Source organism: Vicugna pacos, chromosome 6, assembly GCF_048564905.1.
Source record: "Vicugna pacos chromosome 6, VicPac4, whole genome shotgun sequence".
Lineage (NCBI taxonomy): Eukaryota > Metazoa > Chordata > Mammalia > Artiodactyla > Camelidae > Vicugna > Vicugna pacos.
Window position 1 is genome coordinate 60,632,411 of NC_132992.1, and position 15,079 is coordinate 60,647,489.

The 15,079-nt window shown below is 48.7% G+C and overlaps 1 protein-coding gene across 1 annotated transcript; it reads right to left on the reverse strand.

Moving 5' to 3' along the window:
• Positions 1 to 9,767: 9,767 nt before the first annotated feature.
• SIX1 (SIX homeobox 1) lies at positions 9,768 to 13,969 on the reverse strand. The gene is made up of 2 exons (XM_006216552.3): positions 13,109 to 13,969; positions 9,768 to 11,069 (listed from the first exon to the last, which is right to left on the reverse strand). Exons 1-2 carry the CDS (start codon positions 13,666 to 13,668, stop codon positions 10,775 to 10,777), a joined length of 855 nt encoding a protein of 284 aa, XP_006216614.1. The 5' UTR covers positions 13,669 to 13,969; the 3' UTR covers positions 9,768 to 10,774.
• Positions 13,970 to 15,079: the final 1,110 nt, after the last annotated feature.

The following is a 15,079-nucleotide window of genomic DNA, read 5'->3' on the forward strand; positions in this document are numbered from 1 at the left end:
TTATAGGACACATTCTTAAAAGTGATGAGCTTTAACTCTCACTTTTTCTATCCATTTCTGTCTGTGTACTGCTTACATTCAAATCTTTACTTTATAAATAAAAGTAATATTAGAACATGTATTTTCCAAAAATAAATTCTTGTGTGGACAAGTGCAAGTCTACAGGCCTAAGACAAATTATATAACAGACCTTTCTGATAAATTTCTAAACATGCATCTGCTCCCTCTACTTCTACCTCAAGGAATTCATGAGTGTGATATCATTTTTTTTATATTAGAAAATGTTGAACTTATCCTGAATATGTATGGTGACTGACTACAAATTGATCAACTTTCCTAAACTAAAAACTTAAATATGTAGTTTCAGTTGGCTAGGAGACTTCTGAAGAAAAATGAAGATACTGAAGGAAAATGTAGAGTTAAAGAGCTGGGTACAAGATGCCTCTTCCAGTAATGACAACGAAATCATTGTGAAGGGATTGCACTGCATGAGAATCCCTTCTTAAAGACACCTACCACATGCACGCTCTACCTACTCTCTAGGTTTTATATTTACCTTTCCTGCAGTTGTTCCTCCTACTAGCAGTTCTCTGGTCTCTGGTTCTACCACTGAGTCAGTCTAGGGAGAAACGTCCCAGCATAATCCCAGAAGTTCTCTCTCATGGTCTCTCTCTCATTCTCTCTCTCTCTCTCATTTACCCACGCAAATTTCAGCTATGCATTTTGCTTTCAGTAATACCTGAATGAGAAAGTCCTTGAAATCAGAGAAGGCTGTGTGACATGTCAAAATGAACTATTCATCCCTAGTGATCATTAGAGAGTGTCACCAGAGAAGAAATGTACCCAAGAGGGTCCTGCAAAATTCCAACTCTGGGAATTGTGATCTATCTAAAGACTCTCTGTCATTTCAGCAGCCCATTCATTTACTCAAAAAATATTTATCAGGTGCTATTATACCAGGACTGTGTTAACATCAGCAAGGCATTAAATCTTCAAAGTACTTTCTTATTCTACACTTATGTTGACACATTTAGGTGGGGCGTTAAATTCTCTACTCCGCTGAATGCTTTAGTTCCCTTCTAAGTCATTTGTCATTTTCAGGCACATTTAAGTAGGTTTTATTTTTCATCAATGGAACACTACCATACGTGATGGCATCTACATAAGTGTTCAAATCATGAAGAACAATACAGACAAATTTCAAACATTGTGGGTTTAAATGTCATTTCAGAATTAAGTTCCTGAAGTTAAACTTCCAGATTCTAGACTCAGGGATTCAAGAAATGAAATTCAGTTTTGGCTACCCCAAAGGCTAATCAGACCTTAGGTCCCTGTTAGAATAACTTCTGCTTCTATCAATGCCTCAGACAAAAGGAGCAAATGGCCATAACCTGCCCTCACTGGAAACTCTAGCATCATGGGAATTTTCCCAGGAGGTTTTGTGAAAGTCTAAGGAAGGTTCAAGCATGTTACAATTATATCTACTATTCATTAAATGTGTTTTGTGCCAAGCACTCTACATTTAGCACTTCATCTCATTTAAGGTACCCCTGCAATGTAAGTTTCATAGTTTCTATTTTCCCTGATGAGGCTGGGCGAAATTAGGTAACTTGCCCTGAGTCATACAGTTTGCAAGTGTGTGCAAGTGATGGGTCTGTGACCACGCATTATTCTACTTCCCAGCAGTCAGTTCTCCCTGTAATGTATTTCTAACGTGTTTCTTTAAAAAGAAAAGAAAATCACCTCCCTAGACCCCTTGAAGGTTGGGGAGAAAGATGGGGACTGATAACTCTGTCTGGGAAAGATTTCTGAACTCATGGAGAAAGAAAAAAGGAAATTCTGTAAGAGAACAAAGCAGTCGCAGCTGTCTGGGTTAAGGAGAAAAACTCGCCTTAAGGGGCCTTGGGTTTACTTCTACCTACCAACCCTGAGGTCGCTCGGGCACCGGGCGCGGTGATTGACAGGAAGGTAAGACCCAAGGACGTGCGGTTGGCCGCGCGGGGATCGGAGCGTCAACTTCTCCCCGCCACCTCCCAGCCCCCGGCGGGGAGCCTCCACTGCCAGCACGGGAGAGGCCGGAGGCAGATGGATGCTGCTGACTGATGAGGGCAGCCGAGCGCGAGGGCGCTGAGTGAGGCCCTCGCGTCCTCCTGCCCGGCCTCAGGGTCCCGGCAGCCCACCCTGCGCAGGCCCGGGGTCGGTTGGAAGGGACACCTCCGCCCAAGAGCTGGTGCCGGGTCCCAGAGCCTCCACCCAGGCCACTGTGGGCGCAAAGGTGGGGCCCGGGCCTGCGCTGAGGCCCGCGGGGGCTCTAGGCCCTGATGCAGAGGCCGGGCTACCCCCTGGGGTCTGCTCAGGGCCTGTGGCCAGGTTTTCCTTCCCACTCCGGGTTGACCCTAAAGACAGATGTAATCGTCTTTACGGGCGGCAGCGGCAGCGGCCCACGCTGTCTGGAGGCGCAGGGCGCTAGGGACGCGGCGTGGAAACAGTCCCCCGGCCCCTCGCGCGCAGCTCTCTCCCCGCTCTGCTCTCCTGTCCTCCCTTCCTGGCTCAGAAAGCCTGCCAGCCGCGGCCTCAACCCGCTCCGTTCTCCTCCCCCTACCCCGCGCGGGGCTCCGCTTTCCCTCCATCAACTCCAGGCCGAATTCAATCCGAGAAGGCTCCTTTGAGCTTTTGTGTTTGCTGGGGGAGATTGTGGGCGCAGGAGGGATCGCGTTACAACTTTCATTTCCTGAAATGTTTGAGGGAACATCCAGGGTTTTTATCCCCCCATCAGGCCGGGCGATGGGCTCGGGTTTCAGGCCTTGTCACTCAGCTGTCACCAAACAAACGAAGCTCTCAGAGCCCCGGAGAGGGAGAGCTACCTGCTATTCATGACCCCTGGAGCAGGTGATCGCTCATGGGAAAAACAGGTAGAATTAATCATAGGGCTGTTCTCTGTTTCCTCTCCTTTTTGGCAGACCTGCCCACAGTGTGAAACCGGTCAGAAAACAAATTAACTCTTTCTTATTCCCCAGGGGAACTAAAAATACATTTTCAGAAAACCCACCACACACATTCACACAAAATGACCCAAATGACTTTTTGAGGGAACATCTTCACATCCACTCCATCTTGCAATTTCTTAGTTTGTGTTCCCATCTTAGTGGGACTTGGAACATAGGAGAACCAGGAGAGAATGTGGCATCTTCGGGTTACCTGGTTCTATCTATTGAAAGGAGTCCCAAGTGTGGTCTTTGAACAGGTAGATTTCAACATCTCCTTCCTGCCTGGGTGTCAATGCAGTTGGGCTTGATCCTAATAAAAGGAAAATCTCTACCCTAATAGGAGTTTCTAGACAACTTCTGTAAATGGGTGTTTCCCTTGCCCAGATTCTTCCCTAAGTCAACCTTGTTGAGTATCCATATTGGGGTCTGTATTGGAAAATCCAAATGATTTCAAATTTTCCCTTATTCATTTAATTCCTAACTCAATTCCCTTAGTTGAACAAAAGCAGAAAGGTTAGTATCCTGGTGTTCTTTGTTGTGAGGCTACTGTTTACCTGCTACTTATTAAATATTACAATATAAACTTAAAGTTATACCTTTACTTTTTATTTTGTCCTAGCTTTCTTTTCCCTATAACTCTTTCCCACCTAGAAATAAAAAAGAGACGGAAAGAGGAAATGCATACAGATTTGTTTCTAAGATATATTAATGCTGTAAAATTTAACCAGGACAGCTTGGGAACCTTAAATCAGACTGATTTTTTTAAAAAAGAAATTTGATAAGGGGGCCTGCATTGACATTCTGCCTTTTAGTTTTTCCAGAAAAATTTTGTTTTGGGGTTGTTGGGTTTTGTTTTGTTTTGTTTTGTTTTGTTTTGTTTTTGGTGAGAAATTAGGAGATACACTGTATGTAAAAATAATCCTCCGGCCTCCATTATGAAGATTCTGTCTGTTTATTTTGAAAACAGCCATAGGTTCCAGTTTCCCAGAACTGATTTTCTTAGATTAGCTATTTGTGCTCAGAGGTAGGCCCTGAGCAATATTATTCTTCAATTAAAATCAAGAACTTGACTTTAGGAGGAAGTATGTTATGTTTATATAGCATCAGCAATACATAGAAAATATTCCCCACACATATCTGAAGACAGACAAGACTTCAATTGTTTAAACGTTCTTTTCACTTCATAGATACTAAGTCATGTTGACCTATCTAGCTTAATTTTTTTAAGCTTGTTACCTACTTTCATATTCCCGGCTTCCTAAATACAGAGCTAATGCTTCTTCCTTGTAACTACCTCCTTGACTTAGAGGTAAAATTTCCTTTTGCAAGGTATTGCACACTAGGCCACCTCACCCTCAAAATGTGCATTTTCCGCACAAGGACTTTTGTACATTGTAAGTTGCAGCTCCCCTCCACCAGCCACACCAATCCCCATAACTACCCCCCCCACACACATATGAAGCTGCAGAAATTCAGAGGAACATTACTGCATACTGATGCTTATATTTTGAATATAATATCTGTTTGAGAGCCAACTAAAGATGTCACAGCTATATGGATTTGGTTTGGTTTGTTATTTTTTTCACAGTCCCATTGTCTTTCTATGATTGGATAACTGGCAATTCAAATTAGAACTGAAGTGCTACAAAGTAGCTAAAGTCATGCCTTAAGTTGGGGGGTAGTTAGTTGAGTTTGTAAGGTGTAAAGAACACCTAGAAATTTGATTTTACAGACACGCTGGTTGGAACCAACAGATTTTGTTATCAGGGATACCAACTGACCAGCTCTATGAAATGTTAAAGAACATTTCAAATTTTTTTTTAGGAATCTTAAGGCAATTAAATGACATATGTTAGTAAAAAATATGTAGTCTAGGACTCTTTTTTTCCTTTAAGATCCCACATGCATATCAGCTCAGGTCCTGAACCACTACCCCAACACTAACCCACCTACCCCCAAAAAAACTGTATCTATTATAAATAAGCCGTGGCATTTTAAAAGTTGTAATCAATTTTTAATCCTGTATTAAATTATATAGCAAATTAAGATAAATTTGGCTTGTGTTAATCCATCAGTGCTTCTATTCAGATCTGCCTATGTCAGTCTCACAAAAGATTTATCTTCTAAGTTAGGGAGGGTGCAAAGGACAGGGGACCAGAGGGAGGGAACTGGTATACATTTCCATGCCTCCTTATTATAGTAGGTAAAGGGCCAGAATCTATCTTTCTATTTGTCTGTCTTTTTAATGACAACCACTAATGGCAGTGAGGAAGGGAGAACAGCCAATATCACCTAATAGTATTTTAATTACAGTTGGGTGGCCACTTCAGGTACGCTTAAGTGTGTGTTAAATCTGAAGTCAAACCTTTTCTCTTTCAAAGATAAGATTGGTTGGGTTGGGTTGGGTTTTTTGGGTTTTTGGGGGGGGGTAGGTTTTGTTTTGTTGGTTGTTCTTTCTGAATTTTCCTCTTGACCATGGGGAAGGGCGGGGGTGTGATTTTAAGAATATTTTGTGACATGGCAAAGGAAAACAATTAGTGAGCACTTTAGTAAAAGGTGGGGTGGGGGAGACCCCTAGATAGCAAAGCAATATAGGGGAGCAAACCTTAAGGTGAGTGCTGGAGTCTCAGCTGTTCCTTAACAAGTTAAAAGGAAAGAAGCTGAAACTCGGATGTGGAAGAGACAGGCGTCCACGCGCCTCAAGCAGCCTCTTTCTCTTTGTTTTTAAATGCTACTGCAGTGTTGTTCCTCGCTGTCTGAAAGGACCACAGTGCCTAAAACACTGATTGCCATCCTCAGTGGGAGAACGGGTTTCCAATTTCATCAGCTGGAACGAAGTTGTGTGTATAGTCGGCTTAAAACATTAGAGAAAATGAGGCCTTCCCAGGGCAATACTTTTTCTGGGTAAGACAATAAACCAACAATTCGCCCATGATTTTGACTTTTCGGTCCTGACTGGCTTACACAGATCTTTAGAGACTCTTTCAGATGGAGCTCTTGGATTCAATCAGACTTGGGGGCCGGGGGTAGGGGGCGGGGGGAGGGAACACTGTGACCTTGAAGGGACTCACAAGTTCCCGCCTAAGGTTGCGGAGCATACCTGCGGGCTAAAGGACTGAGCCCTCGGGTATCCTTGGTGCAAATTGCCCCTGGGGACGAAGTGGGCACGGACACTAGTTCCTCTGCCTTCGGGCGGCTGGAGGAAGTAGGTAAGGAGAATTTTTGGTCTTCTACTCCTGGGAAGAGCTCAAAAAAAAAAAAAAAAGGAGAAATGGAGCACAGAGAGCACGTGGGCCACAAGCGACTCTCCTCACCTAAACCTTGACCCAGCTGTTCCTGTCAGCGCCGCCTATGCTACCAAAGAAGGGCAGTGTGCCCCGCCACAGCCCATTCCGAAGCGCGCTGCGGGCCTCTGCCCGCGTCTTCCTGTTGGGGCCCCGGACGGTGCGCGGAGAAGAGGCTGCTGCTCTCCCTGGGGCCACGGGCCATGGGGGAAACGCCAGACCAGGCCTCGCCAAGGAAGCCGAGCTGCCGCCTGGTCCTGACTGCGACTCTAAAAAGCAGGGCCACTCTCCTAGGCTGTTGAAGTTCTAGTGACAAGCCCAGGAAGGGGCGCCCTCTGGCTGGCACCCCTCCGCCGAGAGCGCGGGTGAAGAGCCCAGGTCGAAGAGCCAAAGCCGAGGCGGCAAGAAGCAAAGGAAACGGGCCATACCTGGAGCAGGAAGGGTGGCGGAGCCTAGGCCGCCTCCCGACCAGGCTCTGAGGCCTGAGCCGGCTGTCTTCGGCCCACAGCGCGGCGTCTGAGAACGAGGGAGCGCTCCCACCTGCCGCGCGGCCCGGGAGCTGCAGGTGGCCCGGGCTGCTTCATCCCGCCGTAACCGGGCCTGGTCCAACCCGCAGTCCTGCGTCTGGCGCGGCTCACGTGCCTCGCCCCGAACTAACTCCTTGACTTGGAGAGCGAGACCCGACTTGGGTTTGGGATGTGGCTCCGGGATGCCCAAGGCCACGGCAGCTGCGTTGTCTCGCGAAGCTCAGGCTGCGGCCTTCTCCACGGCCTGACCCTTCGAGGCCAGGCTGGCAGCCTCTGCTTTCAGGGGCTCCGCGGGCCGGACCATCAGGCCCCGCGCCTGGAGCTGCGCTGTGGTGCGGCTCCCGGGACGCGCGCGGTTCTCGCAAGCGGTGAAGGGGCCCAGCCGCGGAGGGGGACAGAGCGCGGCGTCCTGACTGCCCGCGCCTAGGGAGGGCAGAGTGGCCAGAGCAGCCTCCGGAGTCTGCAGGTGGCAGGAGAAGCTCCTCCAGTTTTTTTGCAGCCAGAGTAGCGTGGAACGGAAGCCTCTAGCTCCCCAGCCTGGAGTTCTGCCTGAAGACTCGATTGACCAAAGACCTCCAGGCGGGGGAAGTAGTAGGACTGGAGCTCTTTCGCCCACAGTCTCCGCTGCAGGCGCGGCGGCGGCAGAGCAGAGGGAAGGCTGCTCCACGCGGGGTCAGTGCCAGGTGCCGGACTGGCCCTCAGGGTGCGGGGGAAAGCTACGTGACAAGGGTCACTGCTCAGCAAACTGAAAGTTCGAACATAAGCGCCAACGCCACTGTCTCTTCCTGGACGCTTCCACTTCATCTCAGGGTCAAGACCAAGCTGTCCTTGGCTAGAGAATAGTTCAAGACCTGCAGTGCCAGACCCCAGCGGCGCCGTTCTCCCAGCACGCAGTTCGTGGGGCTCTGAGTGCTCTTAAATCCTTACCTGCTAAGCCAAATTCGCGAACCACCGGCCAGAGCCCTTGGTCTCCTGAGTATTTAGGAAGCTTCAGCCAAGAGGTCAAGGCGAACAGGTAGTGGGGACCTGAACAATCCTGTGTTCAGATTTAAAACGTCCAAAAATTAAAAAAAATAGCCCGTGTGTGTGTGTGTGTGTGTGTGTGTGTGTTTAATTTTACTTGGCAAAATTCTGTGAAATTTTATCCTAAAAACACTTTACTTATAAGCTGCTGTTCATTACTTTGGCTATCGTTATGAAATCTGTAAAGGAGAAATGGAAAAGCGGCTTTTGATTCAGTTAAACTACGAGGCCGAGAAGGTAAATTGGAGGTCCCTTAACAGCTGGTCCTTGAAGATTTCCTCGAGGGAAAAAAAAATATGGTTAGTTCCCTCTAATGATCGCTCTAAAATGATTGCCAAGAAAACTCAAAGCAATATGCAGCTTTCTTGCCTCCTCCTGTTTGTCCCTGGTTTAGCCAGACTGAGAGGAGGATGGTAAGGGAGGCACATTGTGCAATTTCTTATTAAACACATCTGGAATATGCGCGCTCTGGATCAAATGCCAGGGATTTTACAAAGAGTTTATGACTGTGACAGAAAACTGTCCTTTTAACAAGTTTACAAGCAGTAATCACAGGGGCTTTTACAGGACGGGCCCGCTCTGCTCCTCGCCAGATCTGCAAACATTTCCAAGATTCACCAACCAAGGGAGCAGGAAGTGGGCCCAGGCGCCCAGGGAGACAGAACTTCCAGGAGTCTAAAATTATACTAAACAGAGCTGGAAGAGTGGGGGGTAGTCATCAGAGTAGGAAGAGAGGGCATGTAAGAAATTAAAGTAATTGGCCCTTCCTATTTTCCAGGGAGATTTCCGCGGTGTCCTTTGAAGCCTGTCAGGGTCATTGAAAGCTATCTTTGTGCAGGGTGTTTGTTTTGGGGAGTGAATGTGAAGAATGCGAGGAGAACCCCTGTGAGAGCCCCTCCTGCAGAGGGTGGCATTTCTCCGTGGCCCAAGACGTGGAGAATAAACACCCTAGTGACTTAAATAAACACCAACTTAATGATCCAAAACACTAACAAGGGAGATTGGGACCCTGAGCTCCCAATCCAAATGATGGTCTCTGAGCGGCTGTGTGAACATCTGTCCATCATTGAGGGGAAAAATGGCTTTATAAGTAAAAGTGACTACAGTTAAATACAGTGACCCTTTCTCCCTTGAACTCAGTCAAAGCCATCTGACATAAAAAAAAGAAATCCGTAATAAGGCCTTAATGCCCTGCCCATCCCCTTCTAGATCAGGACAGGAAAGATAGGAATAAGTAAGAAGAAAGAAATATGTTAATGGTGACACAGAGGGAGAAAAATTAAAATTTTGAAACTGCCATGTCAGAAAATAAATAGACTTCCTCTGGGGAACAATATTTTACAAAGCACAAGCAAGCCTGTTATCCTGAGTAGAATTTTAATAAATAATGCCATTTGTTTCACTAATTTTAAAAGCTAAATACAAAGATACATCATTTTTGCCTCAGGCAAAAATAATATGGAGCCTACATAATTACTGGGATTTTTCTGGAAGCTATCCTGCAACACTGCAAAGAGCTCCTGTCCTGCTGGTTTGCTTTTTGTTTGTACAGATTAATTCACAATGTTGCTACCCTTGTTTGAGTTCCCCCCTTTCCCCCCAGGCAGATAAATTATTTTATCTTCACAGTCTTGTCATAAACTTGTTAATAATACAAAAGAACTGAGTTAACATATGAATGCTGTGGAGAAGAGCTGGTGGTAACCAAAACTGCATATCTAAATAATTTTTTAAAATAAATAAATATCCCAAAACTAAATTCACTTTTTCTGTCATATAATTAACTCAGTCACCACTCCTGGTTCAGGAGGTGGCCTTTAAAGTACCCTGCAATTCATAACCACCATTAAGTAAGAAAGCAAGAAAACATCATTAAAAAAAAAAAAAAAAAACGGCCCAATGACAGCAAAACACAACTCACCTTTCAGAAACAGAATCGGTACTCCTGGTGTTCTACTAAGTTTTAATTTAGACTGGTTTAGGTACAATAGAAAAGAAACCTGAAAACACATGCTGTTTTAGTAACAAATACCAGGTTGCCAGATTTGTTGTGTATTGTTGCAAGCTAGAAACTAGGAACAGGAGAAACCCTTAACAGGGGTGGGGTACAGATATGAAAGCTTTGAGGGCATAAGAAGTAATGGCATTCAGGAAAGTGTTTTTTCACATTGGTACATTTTTAAAGTTTGCCATAAAAAAAACCCAAGAAAACAAACAACAACCAAAAAACCCCACTAAATTTGACAAAAATAGTTGTATTTCTAATGGCCACTTCTATTTCTAACTGCCTCACATTCAGAGCATTAAGACATTTAGGCACTTGTTTTTTCCCCCCCTAATACTGTTCTTTCATTTTAATCTACATAAAATTGTTTAACACTAAATATGAAAAATGTAAACTTAATTTTCCCCATCAAAAAAGTTGTAAGATCATATTTTTCCTATTCATCTTAAGAATGCAACCAGTTCCTCCCAGGCTGGAGGCTCTTTGCATGATTTTGACTTCTCTCTCTGTTTTTCTCTCTTGTTTTCATTTCCTTTTCCTCTTCTCCAAACATTTTTCCATAAATAAATTAAAAGGAAATAATTAAAATCCAGTTGCTTTGTAATTCTCATTCATTTTTTAAAAAGAAAGAAAGAAAAGAGAGACATAACTGAAGCAGGAACACGGGTTGCCCAGAATCAGGCTGGGTGACTGGATGTTTTTGTTTGTTTGGGTTTTTTCTTTTTTCCTGATCTCCACACTGGGAGGGGAAATGCAAAACTGGAAAGAGTCGAAGAGAAGAGGGCATTAAGCTTGAGATCACTGTTGGTTTGAGTTTTAAAAAGGTATCTGTGAAAGTCCACCATTCCTTTATGCGCAAATAACCCCAGAAACAAGCTGCAAAAATGTTCCTGATTTCTATTTACAAGTGTCCCTAGTCACTGTGTTGAGGCCCCAGTCCCTCCCCTCTTAGGACCCTAAGTCCACCAGACTGGAGGTGAGGGGGCCCAGTAGGGAGTCCTGGAGCTGATGCTGGTGGGCTTGCAGGCCGTGGCCCGGCTGTGAGGCCGTTAAACCCGGGAGAGAATAGTTTGAGCTCCTGGCGTGGCCCATATTGCCCTGCAGCAGAAGGACCGAGTTCTGGTCTGGACTTTGGGGAGGTGAGAATTCTTCTTCTGAGCTGGACATGAGCGGCTTGCCCCCTTCCAGAGGAGAGAGTTGATTCTGCTTGTTGGAGGAGGAGTTATTGTTTTCGGTGTTCTCCCTAAGAAATAGAGGACGACACCATATGGTTAAAAAAAAAAAAGTAGGTTAAAAAAAGTGTTAGATGGAGGGAGAGGAGCTGGAAGGAGCAAAGGGCCATTGTGCAATCAGTCATTGACCCAAATGGAGGAGCTCTGTCCTCTCACCCATCCCCAAGGGTTCTGGGGGAAGTGAGGAGACAGAGGGGACTTGAGAAATGGGGAGCTACAGACAGAGCTCCTGGGGACCCAGGTCCTTTCCTCTTCCACATTTCAGAAAGCCAGATCAGCAGAGCTTTTTTGAAACACACAAAAATTATTTTTAAATTTTTGTTCAAGCGGTTATTTTTAATCAACAAGCAACACATCTAGAAGTAACTAAGTTTGAAAATCTTCCAACAAATGGTTGTTAGTGATGAAGAAAATGAGCAGGGGAAAAACAGCCCCCAATGCACAGATGTTTGAGGGGGTGAATCAAGTCAATTCTCCTGTTCCCATCTGAGGAAACAATTAAACGTCGAGTTTCCCTGCCCCTGCCCGGAGGTTGTGGTTTCAGACACAGGACAGGTCATGGGAAGTGGTGTCCAGAGCGGCCCAGTGACCTGAGTAAACACAGGGAGCGCAGCCAGTCTCTCCGATTTCATCAGGGAGTGGGCCCTCGGGCCTCGCTTAAAAGACAGCCGTTTTGTAACTAACATCAAACTGGAACTCTGCTGTCCCCGTCCCCGTGTTACCCGCTCAGTCCCCAGTCCCTCACCGCCCTCTCTCAACAACTCTGCGGATATCCACACCGGCGCACCCTTTCCCGGAAGGGGAACTTCGCGACCCCGCACAGCCGGAGCCGGCGCGGTGTAGCGGAGAGTCGGTCTGCACGCTCGATGCTGATACACTGCAGGATCTCGAAGCCCTCGCGGCTTCTGCCTTCAGAGAGCTCGGCCGTACCCCCCATGCCCTGGGACCGCCTGTCTCTCACTCCCCATCCCTCACAGTCTCTCTCTCCTAGAAAGGCCATTTCAGCTGAATTTATCCAGATTCTTCTTTTCCACCCGGAGGGGAACAAGGCGGCGACACCTTCGGCCCCCAGGCTCCGAAGCGAACAAAAGAAACCCAGGGGTCCCGGGCGCTCGAGTTTTCCCCAAACTGCTCGGCTCCCGGGAGCGCTCTAGCCACCGCCACCGCCTCCCCGACGCTCTTCCGAATCTCGGTTGGAAACCTACAGCACTCGGGAGTAGCCGGGCCAGGTGGCCGGGGGTGTTGGGGCAAGGAGGGCGGAGGCAAAGACAGGTTTAAAAAAACACTGATTTCTGAACTCCGGGACGAGAGAAGTCTGCGACTGGAGCCCCCTTCCCCGCCCGGGGCGGCGGCGCGGACAGCCAGACTGACCCGCCGCGGCGCCGGGCCAAGCGCGAGAGAAATGGCAAGGAACAATCCTTTCTGGGCTTGGGGCGCCGGGCAGTAAACGCAGCGGCAACTCTCCCAAACCTCTCTTCTCTGTGGATTTCTTTTGAAAGACTCCTCCCTTTGTACAGCTAGTACGGAATGAAGCAGGACCTCTCACCCAAGACTACCAGGAAGGAGCGAGTGAAGGACGGGGCGGGAGTGGAGGCTGAGCAGAAGTTTCAGGCCAGCTTCAACCCTCTGGGGAGGAAGAAGAAAAGGGTTCGAGACCCTCAGCTCCCACAGAACCCCTTGCCTTGCGATGCCAATCAAGACTTACCTTCTAGTTCTAGAAATTCACTCTCCACCCGCCACTCCTCGCCCCAGCCAGACAGGGAGGCATGAAAAACAAACCTAGGGCCAACATTTTTAACATTTCCCGACACTCACATCCCAGGATACCCACGCGCGGACTCTCAAATCAGGTAAGTCCCCAATCCCTAACAAGAGATCTCAGAGTTCACGAACTTTCGCCGCAGTGCCGCGGAGGCCTGGGCGCCAACCCGCAGACAGGCTCGGGCCAGAGGGGAGGACGCGGTTCCTGGTGACTGCGGGGGCGGGAAGGGGCGGAGGGAAAAGGAAGGCTTCCCGGAGTCGCCCCAGCAGCGGGAAGCACGCCGCGTACCTTTCCTTGGCCTCGGCGGCCCGGTCTCTTTGCCTCCGGTTCTTAAACCAGTTGCTGACCTGGGTGGTGGTGAGGCCGGTGGCCTCGGCCAGCTCCCGCTTCTCACGCGGCGAGGGGTAGGGATTATGCGCGTACCACTCCCGCAGAACGCCCCGTGACTTCTCCTTGAAGCAGTAGCTGGTTTCTTCGCCGTCCCAGATGGTGCGCGGCAACGGGAATTTTCGGCGCACCCGGTATTTGCCCACCGCACCTAGGGGCCGGCCGCGCAGCTTCTCGGCCTCCACGTAGTGCGCCTTCAGCCACAGTTGCTGCAGCTTAGGGTGGTTGTGAGGCGAGAACTGATGGCTTTCCAGGATCTTGTAGAGCTCGCGGAAGTTGCCGCGGTGGAAGGCGACCACGGCCTTGGCCTTGAGCACGCTTTCGTTCTTGTGCAGGTGGTCGCAGGCGGGCAGAGACCATAGGAACCTGCCCAGGCGCTCCAGGTTCCCGCCTTGCTGCAGAACCTCGCACACGCACGCCACTTGCTCCTGTGTGAAGCCGAACGATGGCAGCATCGACATGGCTTGGGCCTGCCGGGGCGCACCGCCCGGGCGCACGCGGCAGGGAGCAAAACCGAAAAAGCAGGGCGAGGCAGCTGCAGGGATGGGGGCGCGTCTGCTCCTAACCCCCTCCCTAGGCTTTGCGAAGGCGAAATCACGAGTCGAGACTTGGGCGCGGGCGGCCGAGTAAGAGGAGGAGGAGTAGGGCGTGCGCTGGGAAAGGAACGGCCGGCCGGCTCACTCCGAAGCTTTTCGGGCCTCGCTGGCTCCGGCCTCCCGCCGGGTGGATGCTGCTCGTTGCCGGGGAACTTGGTTTCTGTTCTCCAGGCAGCTGCCTTAAAGCGCGCAGAGTCCCTGGCGTGCTGATTGGCTGCAGGCGGCGCCTATCCGGGGCTGGCCAGCCCGCGCGCCGCCCGGCCCGGCCTCGAGGCCGCGCCGCCCCGAGAGGGGAGGGCGAGGCTACGGAGCGGGGGCTAGGGAGTGGTGGGAGGAGTGGGACCTTGAGAGGTGGGGAGGAGGAGGGAGCAGGGCTTCCCAGGGACATAAGGCGGTGGGAATGGGTGAGCAAGTCAGGACCTTGCAACGTGAGCCCCCTCTGCAGTGTCACCTAAGGGCAGCCGCGCACATCTCTGCACAAATCAATGACTTCAGATCTTCTAATTCCCCTCTTCTCCCTCCGTACCCCTGTCCCTGTCCCTTGAAGACTTGCCCTTTCCCGGTGAGCTCATATTTAATTACCTTAATGTTGGAATAAATAAGTAATGGATTGATGAATAGCTTATGGAACGCGATAAATAATACAAAAGCAGACCAGTGCTCCGGGCTGCAGCCGCTGGAAGAATGGCTTCTCTCAGGACTGACTTCAGCTCCAGGAGCCAAACCTAATTTCCTCCTCTCTTCCCTCCTGCCCCCACCGTCTTCTAAAGGGCACAAGTACTCCAAACCGTATAGCGCTTCCCTCATTCTCAAATGGCCGTGACTGTTTGGGACCACTTGAAGAGCTGTTTAGAGAGCATAGTTACCAAGCAGATAGAGATTCCGAGGGTTGATTTGTGATTTGATATCTTAATGTTCTATACTTTAAATCGGAAGGCTTCTGGACTCGGTTTCCCTATCTGCGCGGTTGCATTTTCCAAGGCCACCTCTGCTACCGAGGAACGCTGAGAAGTTTTGCTTGCAATTAGCAAAAATGCTTCGGGAACCTCGCACGAAAGGCGCTGGATGGGGTGTAAATTAAATAAAACTGTGTCCGGCTCCAATAGCCGTCCGGTTGTAACATAATCTTTGTCCTGTTCTGAAAGGGACACTGCCCTCAAAGCGAGGACGACAACGGCTCCAAGAAGATTAAATAAAGAGGTGTGTGTGTGTGTGTGTGTGTGTGTGTGTGTGTGTGTGTGTGTGTGTGTGTGTGTAGATTGCAATGCTGGCCTAT

Coding starts and splice junctions, on each gene's coding strand:
- SIX1 (XM_006216552.3), bottom strand. CDS start 13,668: ATGTCGATGCTGCCATCGTTCGGCTTCACACAGGAGCAAGTGGCGTGC. Junction 11,070..13,108: donor GCCGCCGAGGCCAAGGAAAG/GTACGCGGCGTG, acceptor TCTATTTCTTAG/GGAGAACACCGAAAACAATA.